Genomic DNA, 15,690 nt, shown 5'->3' on the forward strand with positions numbered 1-15,690 from the left:
AAACATCAATTTTCATCAAGGCTAGAAGTATCTACTGCTCCAGGATTCATAATTTCCTAGCATGTGCTATCATCTTTCTGCAGAATCTACATTTTTGTTTTCAAAACATATGGCTCCCTAAACCAGATGGCTACATCTTGCCATATGTGAAAAAAGCACAAAAATAATGCTGCGCAGCAAATGCAGAGACAGGCAGCTGAAGTGCCTCCCATGCCACTGGGATATATCTGGTTTTATAATATTACATTGACAAACAGCAGAGACTGACAAATGTGAGCCAATTCTGTCTCTTCTCTACTTTGGAAAGCTCTCCAAAAAAGCTCAAACGCTTTTGTACAGGTAAGCTCTAGGAGAGATGTAACTTATTAGCAATATCACTATAACACCTGCAGTGATCCTGCTGTGAGGACATAAAGACAGACAGGAAACATTGTTTTATCTTCCAACAATTAGACTCTGTATTTGATAATGCTTCAAAGACATCCCAGTACCTCGTACCTAGACAGGAGGCAAGACAGATAAAACTGGGAACACACTGACTAGACACAGTCCTACCGGTAAAACGAAAAAGCAGAAGTGTAAGAGCAGAGGGGAAAATCCAACACATCAGGAAATAAAATAATGTGAGAGAGGCACTAAGAAAAAAACAGAGATTTAAAGACAACCTGTCTCTGCCTAATAGCAAATATTAGGCTATAAGATTTGCAAAAGCAATTAGAAGTATGACTGCAACAGGTCTAGGGATATTCACCTAGAAACCAAATAACCAGAGGGAAGAGGCTTTCTTCCAATCTTTCTCAACCCATTCACAATAATTTTGATTTAAAATAAGGGGAAAAAAACCCCAAAAAAATTATTTAAAAAAAATCACTGACCAAGAAGTCAAATTAACTCCTACCTCAAAAGAAAAAATAACTCAAGCATGTGTAAATTGAATAAAATTATTAACAGCAGCAGCATTCCAATGAGGATTTACAATCCCACCAGTTCCACTTCCTTACTACATCATTCTAATACGCCACTAGGACAAGAGAAATGGAAGCAATGCTTTGGGGGTTATATTAATAGAATGATTGCTGTATTAGCACTTATCTTTGCCTGACCACCTGCAGTTACCCACCTGGCCATCATCAGTACCAATGCCATGAAAAGCATATTCTACCAGGCTGTGATGTGGCTGCTACACCAGCAATGTCACTGCAAGCAACTGTATGGATCACCATTGCTCCCATGGCTTTCCATCCTGCAGCACAAACACTTTGACAACAAAACAGGGCAGCTCTCCATACTGCTGCCTTAACAGGTCAAATCCACAACGCTCTCAAAAATTACTCTTCAAAGTACCAACCAACGCATAGCACTTCACCCACAGCAAATCACTGTATCACACTGTCCTCACAGGTTGTGTGGGTTTCCACATCTTTTTGTGTATTTCTAACTTTGTTCCCTTGAAGTCACAGATACTCCAGAAAAGAAACTTATAGACTATCCTTGAAAACACTAATGGATGGCAAAGAGCCTACTTGAGGTGCATGAGTGAGAATAAAGAACCATGAACAGTAGACTTGAGATGATTAAATACTAATAAGGACTTAAAATATTACAGCATACCTTATTGTTAAACTAATCGCAGACTTATCCTGAAAGATTTATTCTAGTACTTATTAGGAAATGAGCTGAGTGACACACTCATGTCTTACTTATTCCTCTAGAAACAATAAGGATACTAATCCTGCACCAACATACCCACCACACACGCCAATGAAAGCGTTTACAGTGGGATTTATATAGCCTCCAAACATTCATTACGAATTGTTTTAAATCACTCTCAGACGTATGTACAAGTAGGACGATCCTCCCCTTCAAAACAAATACACAAATTAAACTGAGAATCAATCTTCTGTCACACATGGGTTTTAAAGAGGATTAAATGATAACGCTTACAAGCCATCCCGGGTGCTGCCCCAACAGCCGCCTGGAGGCCGTCCTTCCCACCGCTCCTGTCCCGCCACCTCAATTCACCCCAACCCGCGGGCAGTCCGGCTCCACAGAGCTCCCCCCGGCGCACGGAGGGATGCGCCCTCCCCGGGCCAATCCTCGAGGGTGCCGCTTCCCAGGACAGACGCTCCGCGACCCCCGAGCACGTGCTCGCAGAGGGGGCAGGAAGGCGGGCCCCGGGCCCCCCGCAAGGAGCCGAGCACGCCCCGCCGCAGCCGCGGGACAGGGGATCGGCCCCACGCCGTGCCACGCCACGCCACGCCACGCCACGCCACGCCGGCTCCGCGGAGGAAGGCGGCCAGCCCCCGGCTCGGCCCCGCGCCCGGCCCCGCCGCTCACCCGCCTCCCACTCCCGCGGCACGACAGCTCCGCGCCCGCCCCGCGCCTCCGCTTCCGGCGCTCCCGAGCCGTCGGCGGAAACCCCCGCCCGCCGCCGCGGGGCCGCCGCCCATTGGCCGCAGCCGCGCCGGGAGGTGCGCGTCGGCGGAAGCGCGACGGGCCGGGCGGTGGCGTGAGGGGAGCGAGCCGAATGCCCCGGGCTGTCCCGCCGGGACCGCACCTGCGCCTCTCCGGGCCGCGGCGCACGATGGGCTCCCGCGCGGGCTGAGCCCCGCCGTGACGGGTACGCCGGGGCGGGGGTGCCGCGGGTGTCGGGAGCGCTCGTTCACAGCTCGCTCGCTTCGGGCCTTTGCGGAATAGGAAGGGATGAAATAAGCAGCTGGTCAGGGCCGCGCCGTGGTAAAGGAGCCGCAGGCCGATGTTATGGCCGGAAGTGTTAATACAGCGGGTGGAAGTTCTTGAGCAGTCTGTGGTTCTGTTGGTTTAATGTCGCTCTGCTCGCGCTGAGCTCTGAAGTAGAATCGCGTGTCTCGTGTTTTGAGGACGAAGGGCCGTCACGAAGTGAGTTACCCAGATCTGCCCCGCGTGGGTGAAGTTCTGGGTGAGACCAGATGCGATTGAACCAAGCAGCTCTTCTCCCATCTTGGCTGTGCTGTGAATCCCTTTAAAAAGACACTGTTAAAAAAGCTTTTATGGGCTTTCCCTTCGCAGCACGGGGGAAATGGTGCATAGAAGTGATGAACTTCTGAGGGCCCCAGGTCTCTCCAAGTTGAGGCGAAAGAAGACAGCCCAGGCCCTGGCCTCCAGACCACTCCATAGTTCTGTCGGTGTTGTACATTTGTTGTCGAGTAAAGCACTTACTGTTGTATCGTCTTCATCCACAATAAAGTCTCAGTGAACGCAGGGCCCCCACAAGCCATGTACAGGTAGTACTGGGGACGAAAATTGAATCATATCATGATATCTGTTTGGGACAAAATTCGACTGATTTTGGCCAAGGTCGATGGGGCACCTATACATGATCTGGAAAAGGGACATAGATAAATTATATTTGTTTGATAAATAGTCCTGCCTCATGGTCTGGTTGCCCAGTCTTACTGTCCCTAAACTTTTGCAGTTAGATCAGTACATAAAAGTACACGGATCCTTTTTGTGTTCCTCTTTGGCTTGAGCAGATTGTATTCTTTCTTTTGCTGATAGTGCTAACTTTATTTACTAACTCTTCATCCGGTTTAATATTTGCTTGGTACTGTCTAAGTAACTATGAGATAAAACAGATTATGCTCTTACAGCTTGTTCCATGCCCCTTGTGCAGAGCAGAATTGTTGCAAGTGGTTAATACCCTTGTCAAGGGCCAAGGAGAACATGAGTTTGGTTTTGTCCTTTACCACAGACATTTGACTATAAGCCTGAGCCAAGCTCTTGCCACAACTAATGGTTTGTTGATTTGGGTGTAAACTCTGTTGACACTATTAAAGCAGGAATAAAATACTGTGTTTTAAGGGTCAAGACAGAAAAACTCAAATTAATTGCCCTGAGTGGGAGTCCCTTGAGAAACTTGCTCGCAAATCTTTTATGCATACTTCAGTTGATTAAATCATAAATGTGAGCTTGCTGCTCTGCACTTAAAAACAAACGTACAAGTTTGTGCTTTTCAGTTAAAATACCAAAGTTAAGTCATGAAAGTATCAGTAAATTTAAGCTCCACTTCATGATTCAGAGGCATCTGAACTGTTTTGCTGGTGCCCTTATGTGTTCTGAAATAGAGTAGAAAAGCCAATTACTGAAATTAATCATTGTCTTTTTGTGATATCCCCAACACTAGTGACAGATGCTGTATTAGGCATATTGGATTGAAGCAAAACAGATTCATGTACCTGATCTATTTTTCAGGAGACTTAATCATTGCTGACAGATGGTTCTTGTCAAAAAATGGCTTCTTTTAGTTCAAGTTGTTAGAAAAGACAAAAAAGATTGAATTCAAGAAGTCATTGTAATGAGACAGAACTCTATTGTCAAAGTTAATATGTGAAAATGATAAATGAAGAAGGCATTAATATTACAGAGAGGCTATTACATTAATGGGAACTGTGCACAATTCTGTGGAGATATTGTAAAGGCTTTTAGCCAATGCTTTAAAGTTAACTAACTAAGGTAATACCTTAGTAGATCAAGAAAGCCCCAGAAAAATGTTCAGGGTGAATTAGAAATGTTTTGATTTGTTGGAAAGCTCTGGCAGGATATAGCCTTGGAGCCAGGCTGTACACGACTTTCAGGTGAGTCTCCTGCAGCAAGAAGAAAGCTCAGATGTTGTTTTTTGGTTGGTTTGGGGATTTTTGTGAGGGAAGGCGATTTTTTTTTTCTTGTCAGCTGAGCAGAGAAGCTGGTAATCATGGAGAGAGAATGCGATGAAAATGTTAAACTTACATTGAAGAGTTCTGTGAAGTTAGAAAATTCCTGAAGTAGAAGGACTCTCAACTTTGTAACAATGAGCCTCCAGATTACATGTCTTGTCTAGAGGGTTAGCTTAAAGCTGAAACTGGCATTTTTTACTCCTCCTGCTAGAAAACATCATTAGAATAAATGGTGATAACCATGCAGTTACTGTGCTCCCTCTTCTATTAAAGCTGTGTCTGTACAGTGAGTCAGACTTATTAAGAAGAAGTACTTGCACAACAGTCCTAAACAATACAAATTACTAAGAATATTTGGGCAGTTGGAGCAACAAACTGTTAAGCTTAAATTTGTCCAGGGGAATAGAAACAATGTTCAACCTCAGCTGTCTGGCAGCCAGTGCTCACGGGTGCAACTCTTTCAGCTTCTAATGAAAAAAGCAGTGCAGCTGAAAATGGTGGTTCTATAGGCTGCATCCATTAATAATTTCCTAACAACTGTGCTAATTAGGCTAGTAGTAATCTCTGCATGATGTCTCACCTTCTCTGTGGAGGTTTGCGCTGTGGCGTTGTGGAATGTGCAGGCTGACTGCTCTCCAGTCATGCCGTTCTCCCTGGTGCCTGCCCATTAAAATGGGGGCTGCTTGGTCTGCTGTTACAAGGTGCTTCAGCTTCTCTTGCCTTTTAGGCAGAGTGAAATTGTTGTATTCTGACACTTGACGTTCACTTTCAGTGTTTCCTCATCCACTGCTGCAATATATTAGCACTGTCAACATACCATAGTGCAATGTTGAGATCGCTCTTCCTGAATCCTTCTATCCACTGTACATCTGGATAACTGCACTTCAGGCTGTCTATTCATGTGGCATGTTGCCAAGTCAGTCTGGTTAGGCTTGTCAAGGATACTAATGCCAAGCAGAAAGGAGTTTGGGATAATGAATCCAGTCTGCCTAACACCAGATGCAATGTGTGGCCTTTATTGCAAATTTATTCTGTTTTCATTTGCTTAACCTTTGTGTTGCCATCTTTGCTCATGCCAAAAAACAGTCTCTGAACATGGAAAACCTCAAACTTCAATCACTTGGAAGCTGTCACTCAAATGAATTGTGATACTGTAAGCATGTCAGGAAAGAGAAGCAAAGCACTTGGATAATCAGTGTCTGCTGGGAATATCAGGCCTTCAGATAACTGAATCATGAAATGCCAGAAAGTATCAGCCGGATTAGAGTGTGATATTAGTTACTTTGTTGGCACTTGACCAAGCAATCTGTTCAGACTGGCTACCCAAGAAGTCCCCTAAGAAACTGTAATATGGCAGATGCTGATTTTAATACTTTAGGTTTTTTATCCCTTCATCAGCTTTTGTCTGTGTTTTTAAAATTAGTCGGTCTTGCTGAAGAAATGGCTTGATCCTCAGTTGGGAATTGGCTAGAGGTGCTAGGAAGCAGTAATAAGGCTGTAGGAAAATGGACAAGGAGGTAGAAATTGGGCTGTGTAGGGAACAGGTTTGCTGTACTATTTGGTGTGGCCTTTCATAAGGGCTATGTTTTGATCTTAAGTTTTACTCAGCGCTTAGTCTGAACCATGGCTACAGAATGGATCAAAGAGAGTGTTTTGCACAGACTTTACACCACCTAAAATTTTGGGAAATGTCCAAATGTGAAGAAAAACATTGGCTCTTCATTCTCAAGTTAGTTGTTACTCTTCACCTAGTATTAGGTGATGTGTATGTGGTTATAACAGTGTTTTTAATTGATTCATTGTTTCCAGACATACTCAGTTTCAGGAGCATAGAAAAGATTGGAAATTAAAATAGAAAGATTGGAAATTTTCCTGCTTGCTGCCAGGAGAAAGCTGCCTAATCAGGAGGAGAAAGGGGAGTGCTTCTACAGAGATGCTGTTTTACAGTCAGCTCTGGACACATGCAGTTCTAGAGGAGTGCAGAAACCTGAGCAACAGCTAAGAGAGAAAATGAGAGCGTGCTGCTTTAGCATCATACTACATTGACTTTAAAATGTATTTATCTCCCTCCCCACAATAATTAGGACTCTGCTTTAGGGAGGCTTTTTTTTTCCCCTGAACCAACTGTATTTTATTCCATGTTGAACGCAGCTGAACTGATACTTGTAAAAAGAATCAGATCATGATGGTACTGGTACAAAGGTCAGTAATTTCACATGTTGGCCGTAACATTTAATAAATGGACATTGCTTGTTTCTTTTGGCCCCCAAACTTTCTTATTGCACAGATCAGTAGAGGATTATTGTAAGTACACTAACTTGTCTGGTTTTTCATGACTACAAATCGACTCACATAGAACAAAAATATGTTTGGATCCAGGAGAGGAGGAAGGAATGTATGTCTTCTGTAGCCCATGAAGGCACTCATTTTCATGTGATAGCTACGCTCTCCTACAACTTTATCATGGCTGTCTGGGCTAGGTTGAAATAACATTGAAAGTCTTGAAACCATTTTATTAACTGATTTCCTTGTTGAATACAGTTTAACTCTTCTCTCTTTCCTTTCATCAGAAAAATGAGTGGTGGGTTGGCACCAAGCAAAAGCACAGTGTATGTCTCCAATTTACCCTTTGCTTTGACAAACAATGATCTGTACAGGGTAAGTTTTAAGAGATGCATTGTTTAGATTAAACTTGTTGACAACAATTTTGAGTGTAAAATCAATACTGATATATGTAAGTTTGTCATGATAAATTTATTATTAATGAAATGCAGTTGTCTGTTGTTAAATCTTTTTATTTTATGTTTCAGATATTTTCGAAGTATGGGAAAGTTGTCAAGTAAGTGACCTGATATGGCCTTCTATTTTTGTACCTCTCATTTTAAATATTTTATGTCTTTCCTTCACTTGAAAGCCTTGAGCTTTTTGTAATTTAAGTATGAATGTGGAATATGAATGTATTGAAGTTCTGTTCATTTTTAATGAAGTATAAATTTAATTTAATGACTGGAAGTTCTTGCAGTTACATACATAATACAAGAATATTTGTGTTGGGGACGGGTTTTGCTAACCATTTCTTAAGAGCAAGTAGAATGTTGTTACACACCATCAGTCCTTTCCATGAAACAGTTGAAACAGGGTTCTTCTAGTATTATTCCCCTTTCCTTGAACACATGTGGGGCACAGTGGGTAAGTGTGAAAGTGGGAGCTGCTTCTTATGTGAACTAGATGTCACAGTTCCCACAGTTGTAGTGTACAGTTCTCCGTGATTCTAGAGGGACTTGTTATTGTGACTACTTTGTATTTTACTTAAAGCTAGATGTAAGGCTGCATTGATGGCTTTCAATATGTGGGGCATTCATGAACAATTTATGTGAATATCTGCCTCTATGTTCAAATGACAAAAGGAGATGCCACAGTAAGGAACTGACTGATTTGTTCATTTTTTTTTAATTGGTCAGAATAAGGAGACTCAAGTCTTCAGTTTTTAATCCTAAACCAGCAAATACCACCTCTAACTTCTAGTAGCTGTTGCAGTAATCTGTGATATATGGAGTTTCAAAGTTTTTGAAGTCTTGGAAGTGTGTTTCAGGTGACAAATAGCAGGAAAAGCCAATATATCCTGACTATTATGGTTTCAACTCAGTCTGTTCAGTAAGAAATCAGACTTTCTATGGCTCCAAGAGGTTCCTGGCTTTTTAAAGATCTGTCACACTTGATTATTTCTATTCTTGTGTTATTAACTGATACGTTCAATATCCCAATTAGAAGCCTGACAGTCATACCAGGCTTCTATTGGAATTCTTCAAAGAGTAGCTTGGCAAAAAAATTAATAGAATTGTTTTAAGGTCAGTTTTATTGATGCTTGAACTTAATGCATGCACATGGACATGTCTTGTCCAAGAGACTTCGGTAGTAAAACTCTTTTAAGCTCAACATTTTCGTGCATGTATTTGGGGAAATTTGAGCTTTCTTTACTGTGTTTTTATTTTATAAACTTTTTACAATATAGGTCATCTGTTACTTATACAGGCTATGTGGTAGGCCTTCTGTATTGAAGTGGGGTTTGGTGGTTTTGGTTACTTCTTAAAATTTTGGCTTTCCTTATGGCTGAACCTTGTTGTGCCTGTGGTGGACATAAGGAGGAGTGTATTGCCTACTTTTTTACATGTACTTTTATTTTTATGTCCTTGTAGACTGACGTTCTGGTTCTCACTGTTGTTGTTTTGTTAGGTTTTTTCAGGGCTAAATACAATTGAGATTAATATTGAAATAATTGAGGTTGTATGGGTTCCTGCCATACACACCCCCCCAGCCGTGTCTTGTAAATCTTTTTTGTCACAGGGTTTTTTTACTGTTTCTAGATTTTCCTGAACTTCTCAATGTGCTATTGAAGCTGTTGGTTTCAATGTTAGACTGAGGATTTAACTTAGTATGTCATGTGAAATAACACGTGCATCTACGATCCTTGGATTTCAGTTGGAGATATTTGTAGAGCAATACTGCATATAGTTAGTGTTTCCTATTGTGAACCTGTTTAGCTGATTAGTCCTACACAAACATAGATTTCTCAATTTGGAGGCAGTTCACACTGTGCTTTTCACCAATAATAGCAATGGTCAGATTACTCCTGAATTTTCCTTTTGCTTCCAGTATGCGTAGTTCCCACCAGTTAGGTTGCTTGTAAATCTAAAGATTATGTTCTCTGTTCTTCAAGTCACCCAAGGGAATTAAGAGTGATGCTGGTCCCAGAAAGACCCCATACACTTTTTTGAACTCATCTCCGCTCTACCTCTAAGCATATGGCCAGGTTAGCTGCTCCTTTGAATTTCTGTTAGAGCGTTTTTCTTGTTAAATATACTTTAACCCTTTTGCTGTGTAACAAAGCTAAGATCCCACTGAGACCTTTAAGGAAAAAATATCTCTGAAGAAATTATGGTGTATCAATAATGTGGTTATATGTTTCCAGAGTTACCATTATGAAAGACAAAGACACCAGAAAGAGCAAAGGAGTTGCCTTTATTTTGTTTCTGGATAAAGAATCTGCACAAAACTGTTCTCGGGCACTTAATAACAAACAGGTAAATTGTGGAAAGTTTTTGTGGCAGGAGGGTTGGGCTTTCAGTCTCAAAACATTTAACTTTTCTTTCCAATTTTCTGTAGTTGTTTGGAAGAGTAATAAAAGCAAGTATTGCCATTGATAATGGAAGAGCAGCAGAATTCATTCGCAGGCGTAACTACTTTGATAAGTCTAAGTGTTATGAATGTGGGGTGAGTAAAACCAAAAATGTAGAGAAATGGACAAAAATTGTGGGTTGAGATAAGAACAGCTTAATAATTGGAATACTATTAAATAATAGTAATAGTAGATGGTAATGAGAATGAAAGTAACAAAGAGAAAGAAAACCCAAGAAAGATAAGTGATGCATATGAAAGCTGTTGCAATGATAGCCTCCTTTGCTTCAAAATACCTGCTTTTGCTATATCTTTGGAAGTTCATTATTTAGTTGGCAGTAAAATAAATATGGGAAACAACTGTTTTATGTAGAAGTGAGTTCTAAGTTTTAATTAATTCCTGACTTTTCCTGAACATAGTAATGTAGGACATTGAGATTTGGATAGTATTTAATGTCCAAACATTGTTTTATATTCATAACACTTCTTACAGCAAAAATGTCACCTCACTCCTGTGTCTTAAATTGTTAATGCTGAGGTTTCTATCTTGTCTTGAATATACACCGTGTGTAGTGTATTGAGTTATTGCAACAGCCAAAGAAACCTACTGTGCTCATAGCTTGTTCTCAGTTTGCAGTTAAGCATGCATATCACCACCAATCTCTTCGTTTCCATGGCAGGCCTAGAGAAGTGTTTGTCTTCTGTGTGCTAATTCAGCATTCCATTTATCTTACTAATTGCTTCCATTTTTCCCCCATGAACTTCCCTCACGATATGTTTTAACGTATAGCTGTTTGTAATGGCTTCTGTTAAGCAATGTTTCTTTTTCTCCAAGGAAGCAGGACACTTAAGTTATGCTTGTCCTAAAAATATGCTAGGGGAGCGGGAACCACCAAAAAAAAAAGAAAAGAAGAAGAGAAAGAAAATAGTTGAGCCAGAAGAAATGTATGTATATTTAGTTACGTGTTACTACTTTTTTTAGGAAGCTTTTGCATACTAAACACTTAAATTAAGGATCTGTATTTTTTTTCTCCCTCTCTGCACAATGAAGTGAGGAGGAAGAAGAAAGCGAAGAGGAAGGAGAAGACCCTGCTCTAGATAGCCTCAGCCAAGCCATAGCTTTTCAGGTACAAAATTGAAGCATGGAATATTTACTTTTGAAATTCAACTCCCTTCTTTAGCTTCTTTTCAAAAGCTGTGCTATACATGCATAGGTCTGTCTGCTCTATAGCACTCAGCAGGCTCTGGTTTGGTAGCAGCAGTTGGTAGTTATAGTTGGCTTCTTTACATTGCAGTCATGTTCAGTGGAATTTTGTTTGGGTTTTTTGCTCTTTCACTGTTGCTGTATTTGTGTGTTGCAGCCTTTTCTTTCCTTCAAGCTCCTTTGCTATTTGCTTCTGTCATCTCTGCTGTGATGCTCTGCTAGGTTTTTGCCCACAAATCCTTCTTTGCTTTGTTAACTAAGGAGACAGAAAAACAGTCATGTATAAGTGACCGGACACATCCTCTGCCCTCACTAGAATGTCCTTGAACATTTATTACTGGGGCACTTCCTTTGCCTAATACAGACCATCACATTCTTTAATAGACCTCATCTCCCAAAACATATTGAATGCATATCTTGTTATGTAACTAGATTATCTGTATTACTGTCTCTATTACTTCTTTATCTATACACTCTTTTGCTTCACTACAAAAACAAGCCTGACCTGATATTCAAATTTCTTGGCTCCCTGGTCAACAGTTGTCCCCTGTCTGCCTGTCCCTCCAAAAAAACCCCTCAAAAGTTAATAACGTTGTTCTGACTATGACTGTAAGGAGTGCAGAACTTTTTTACATGTTGTAGTCCAAAAAAATTATTCAAATATGCACAATTTTCCTCCCTTTCCCCAAAAACTCCACAATTGGAAATAAAACCTATAAAGCCAGGAAACATTCTCATGTCTATCACCATCCAAGGATTTTAACTGGTAAAAATGGGAAGCTTCTATTTAAACTATTAGTTGAATAACCTTCAGAAATAATCCCCAAAGGCACTCATTATCTGAATGAATGACTGCAAAGGACAACAGATAGAAGACTTACTAGTGGAACAAAGCCGATTCAATAACATCAGTTTAAAACATGAGGCATTCTTTGCTTTAGATCGCAGCTGCTCTGTATTTTTGGAAGTTTGCCATGGGCAAAATTCCTCTTTTTGAGAATATAGGGTAGTCCAGGCGGCCTGCTGTGGTGTAGAAGACAGCTTGCATGTGAGAAATACTTTCAGAAACGTTTCCTAGTGCTTTGATCACACAGTATACCTGGAAATAAAGCCTTGTAATTCTCTTAACTTATTTAATAATTCAGTGCATATTGATAATTAGCGTTATTATTTGTAATGCACCTTAATTTTTCTTAATCCCAGCTAATACTTTTCCTTCCTTCATTATAGCAAGCCAAAATTGAGGAGGAACAACAAAGATGGACACAGACTGCAGGGGAATCTTCAATTTCAGATGATTCAAAACGTCCACGGATTAAGAAAAGCGCTTATTTCAGTGATGAGGAAGAACTTAGTGACTGAACTAATACTGTTCTAAATGCATATATAAGATATATATAGTGTGCATTTTGTAAAGTGCTACAAAGTGATCTGTAATACAGGTGTGTTTTGGTGTTGAAGACCCTGAAAATCATGTTTTATTTTTATTCTGTCTCCTGACTCTCTCATCTTTTTATATCTGTGTCTCAAAACCTTACCTTTCAAGGCAATTTTTTAAGAAAATGATGTGATTGTACACTTAAATCCAGAAAAGTACCTGTGAGAATGCATCCTGCAGTTAGTATCTCGACCCAAGTCCTAGCAGTGAAGTGTTTCATGAGAGAATTTCCCAAGGCTTTTTTCCTAAGAGGAGTTCCTCTTAGGATGATTGTTAGCACCACTGATGCTTTATGTATTGGTCTGTTTGGAAGCAGTGCTTTAGTAGTACTTAAGTACAATATGAATCTTGCACTAGTTCCTCTGCATAGGGTTGAATTTCAGCTTTAAGCATTGTCTTTTAACTCTTCATGCAATAATAAATTAGGTCACTGTTTCTCCTGACTGCAGTTAAGTGCCTAACAAGGGTTATCCACAGGGTTTTAAATAGGCTCGTACCTAACCTGGATCACAGTCGTGTGTGGATCTAACCTGCATCGCAGCCATCTGAACCTGTCGGCAAAATTCAAAAGGCATAGTTTCCTTTGCCTAAAAATCAGCTTTCATGTATACTTGGAACTGTCATGGTCTCTTAGCAAAGTGTGTTGCCACCTATTCTGCACATAAAGCAGTTCAGACTTTTTCTGTCCTTAGACCTCTCTAGGGTTCTAGGCATGTTCTCCTGTAACTGTGATCATTCCCAAAACCACAGACATGTGGTTTTTGTGGTACCCATTTTATATTGGTGTGTAGTCTAAACCCTTCACTTTTAGGAAGCACAATATAAAATACATCCACAATTTCACACTTGGAAGAAGAGACAAGCTGGCCCCTTTCTATTTTCAGTTCTTCCTGTTTGCTCATCAGGACTTGATTTTCTTCCAAATATAGAAAATGTAAATCCAAATATACCATTATGTATTCTTAATTAATACCAATTTACATTCAAATATATAACTGGGTGCAAAGCAAAGAAACACAGACACGCACACACACACCCTCTAAGCTAATATAAAGTAGTGACATTCAGAAGGTCATTGTGGTGCCTTCTGTTGCTCCTTAAACAGAAGAATTCAGAAACGAGAATGAAGTAATACAAGTTTTTTCTGTGCAAGCTACTCAAGTCACCAGAATAGGAAGGAGTATTGGGCTCTAGATACAGGAAGGTCTTGGACTCAGTAATCCAAGGAATGTTTTTAAGACTGACTTTGACTTTTTGCTGAAAGTACTATATATTAAATCTGAAGCTTCCTTTACTGAATGTTGGGAAGATCTCTTAGTACTGAGTAACTGAGAGCTAAACTGCCAGGCATAACTTTTTGTTAATAAATGCAAATCACTCTACATCATGTGTACAATTATGAAGCTTGAGGAGTTTTAAACACTACTAAGGAAGCAAATAATGCTGCCATCATGTTTTTCTTCAAATGTTAGGTTAGGGCTCAATGGGAGTCCAAAAAAAAAAAAAAAAAAAGCAAAACAAAAAGATTATACCACTACTTAAAATCAGGATTGGTCTTCTTCTCAAATACCATATTCAATGCTGGTTTTAAAAAAAGATAGAAAACTAAAATATGACAAGAGGACCAGTTCGACATTGTCCATGACTTTGGTTTGGAAATATTTGATAGCTTCCAAGAATTAAGATTTCAATTGAATGATTAGACAGCAAGCTTCAAACTTTTATTTCATTACACCGTGTAATGTCCTAGTGGAACTCACTGCCATGAGACTTTTTTCAGGGTCGTGGGGTCAAAAGGATTAGACTTACATGTGGAACACGGTATTTTAAAATGTTAAAGTTTCCACTCAGAAATATCTTCAAATAAAAAACAAAACTGACTATTGTTCTGACCTGATACAGTACTTTTTTCCAGAGTTCCAGTAGCTGAAGCATGTTGATATATCTTTCTAGTCTGCTGCTTCTGCCTCACTGCTTTCCTCATAGGATTTGCTTTTGTCAGCATGAAGCAGTAGCTCAGTCCAGACTGTTACAACTGACCCAGTGTTGTTCCTCCATGCTCTTTTGTTCCAAGTATAAAGTCACTCGAGGTAGGTGACATTGGAAAAAAAAAAAACATAAAAATGAGTCTGCTTCTGTGCAGAAGCGGCATCTAGAATTCTTTACCTTAAATCATCTTCCTTTAACAGTTTTCTTAATTCTGAACTTCTCTTGATTAGCAGTGTGTCTAGTTTTTGTCTTAGAAGAATGCACCTAATGCCTAAAACACAGTCTAAGGGGACTTTCAGGAATAGGATTTTTGCACTTGGCTTCCTGAATCATTTTAAGTTTCAGTTCTTTGTTGGGAAGAAAACAAAGCATTTCTAGGTGAGAAATTCTGAACACTAGCATTAGATAACCATTACATTCGATAGCATAAGTACCTGTTCTGCTTGCTTGAATATAAAGTTGTTTTCTGCAGCACCCCCAATACAACTGCCTCATCCTGAAAAAAAATTAAGGCCAAAATTTGTCAATAAAGTCTCTATGACTTTCAGCGTGGAGGGATTTGCTCCCGTTCATGCCTACCCTTGCCTACTCTAATCAGCATGGCTTCAGGTTTCCACCTGAATCCCATCAGTGCTGAGGAGCAAGGGAGAGTCTTCCCTCCCTTGTGTACAAAGCTCCTAATTTAGATCAGACCAAGAGGGTGCAATTAGTGTGCAAAGTTCAAGCAAGGCAGTGGTGCTTTTGTCAGTTTGGTATCATAAAGCACCCATTGTGGAAGCAGGAAACAGTGTGGGTGGCTCTATGGCTCTGGGCCAGACAGGTGAGACTGTGTAGCCTTGTTATCAAAAGAGAGAACAGAAAATGCCTTGTAGAACACCTTCCTGTTATTGTTAGAAAAACCATGGAGTTTTCTTCTGAGGGGTTCGTGTGCAGCTTGTGTGTTGGTTTAGGGTTATTTCTAATACTTTGAGGACCTACCTTAGGCTTGCAAGATGAATTCTAGTTTTAGAGTATAAATAATATGGCTCTGATTATAGAGAAAATTACTCTAAGTGGTAGACTGTTTTTTTTAAAATAATGTCAAAAACTTGTGTCTTTCTGCAAATACCCACTTATTAGATTTTGTCTTTCATATTTTCAAAACAGCTTGAAAATTGTCAAAATGTATTCTGGGTCATAGGACCTCTTGTCTA

At 40.1% G+C, this 15,690-nt stretch overlaps 2 protein-coding genes across 6 annotated transcripts in view; one reads left to right on the forward strand and one right to left on the reverse strand.

Moving 5' to 3' along the window:
* The window catches only part of PPHLN1 (periphilin 1), a 64,146-nt gene extending 61,741 nt beyond the window's left edge, over positions 1 to 2,405 (reverse strand). For 4 of the 5 annotated variants that reach the window (XM_082279551.1, XM_082279549.1, XM_082279550.1 and 1 more), the window contains exon 1: positions 1,945 to 2,053. The gene's annotated coding sequence lies outside the window, so the exon portion shown is untranslated. Of the gene's footprint in view, positions 1 to 1,944; positions 2,054 to 2,337 lie in introns of those variants that run through there. The other variant, XM_082279548.1, reaches the window with a different exon arrangement.
* Positions 2,406 to 2,486: 81 nt separating this feature from the next.
* On the forward strand, positions 2,487 to 12,557 carry ZCRB1 (zinc finger CCHC-type and RNA binding motif containing 1). The gene is made up of 8 exons (XM_082280536.1): positions 2,487 to 2,620; positions 7,262 to 7,349; positions 7,502 to 7,530; positions 9,661 to 9,772; positions 9,855 to 9,962; positions 10,702 to 10,811; positions 10,918 to 10,993; positions 12,301 to 12,557. The coding sequence occupies exons 2-8, from the start codon at positions 7,266 to 7,268 to the stop codon at positions 12,430 to 12,432; spliced, it is 651 nt and encodes a 216-aa protein (XP_082136662.1). The 5' UTR covers positions 2,487 to 2,620; positions 7,262 to 7,265; the 3' UTR covers positions 12,433 to 12,557.
* The last annotated feature ends 3,133 nt before the right edge of the window (positions 12,558 to 15,690 follow it).

Source organism: Coloeus monedula (assembly GCF_965178545.1).
Source record: "Coloeus monedula genome assembly, chromosome: 4".
Lineage (NCBI taxonomy): Eukaryota > Metazoa > Chordata > Aves > Passeriformes > Corvidae > Coloeus > Coloeus monedula.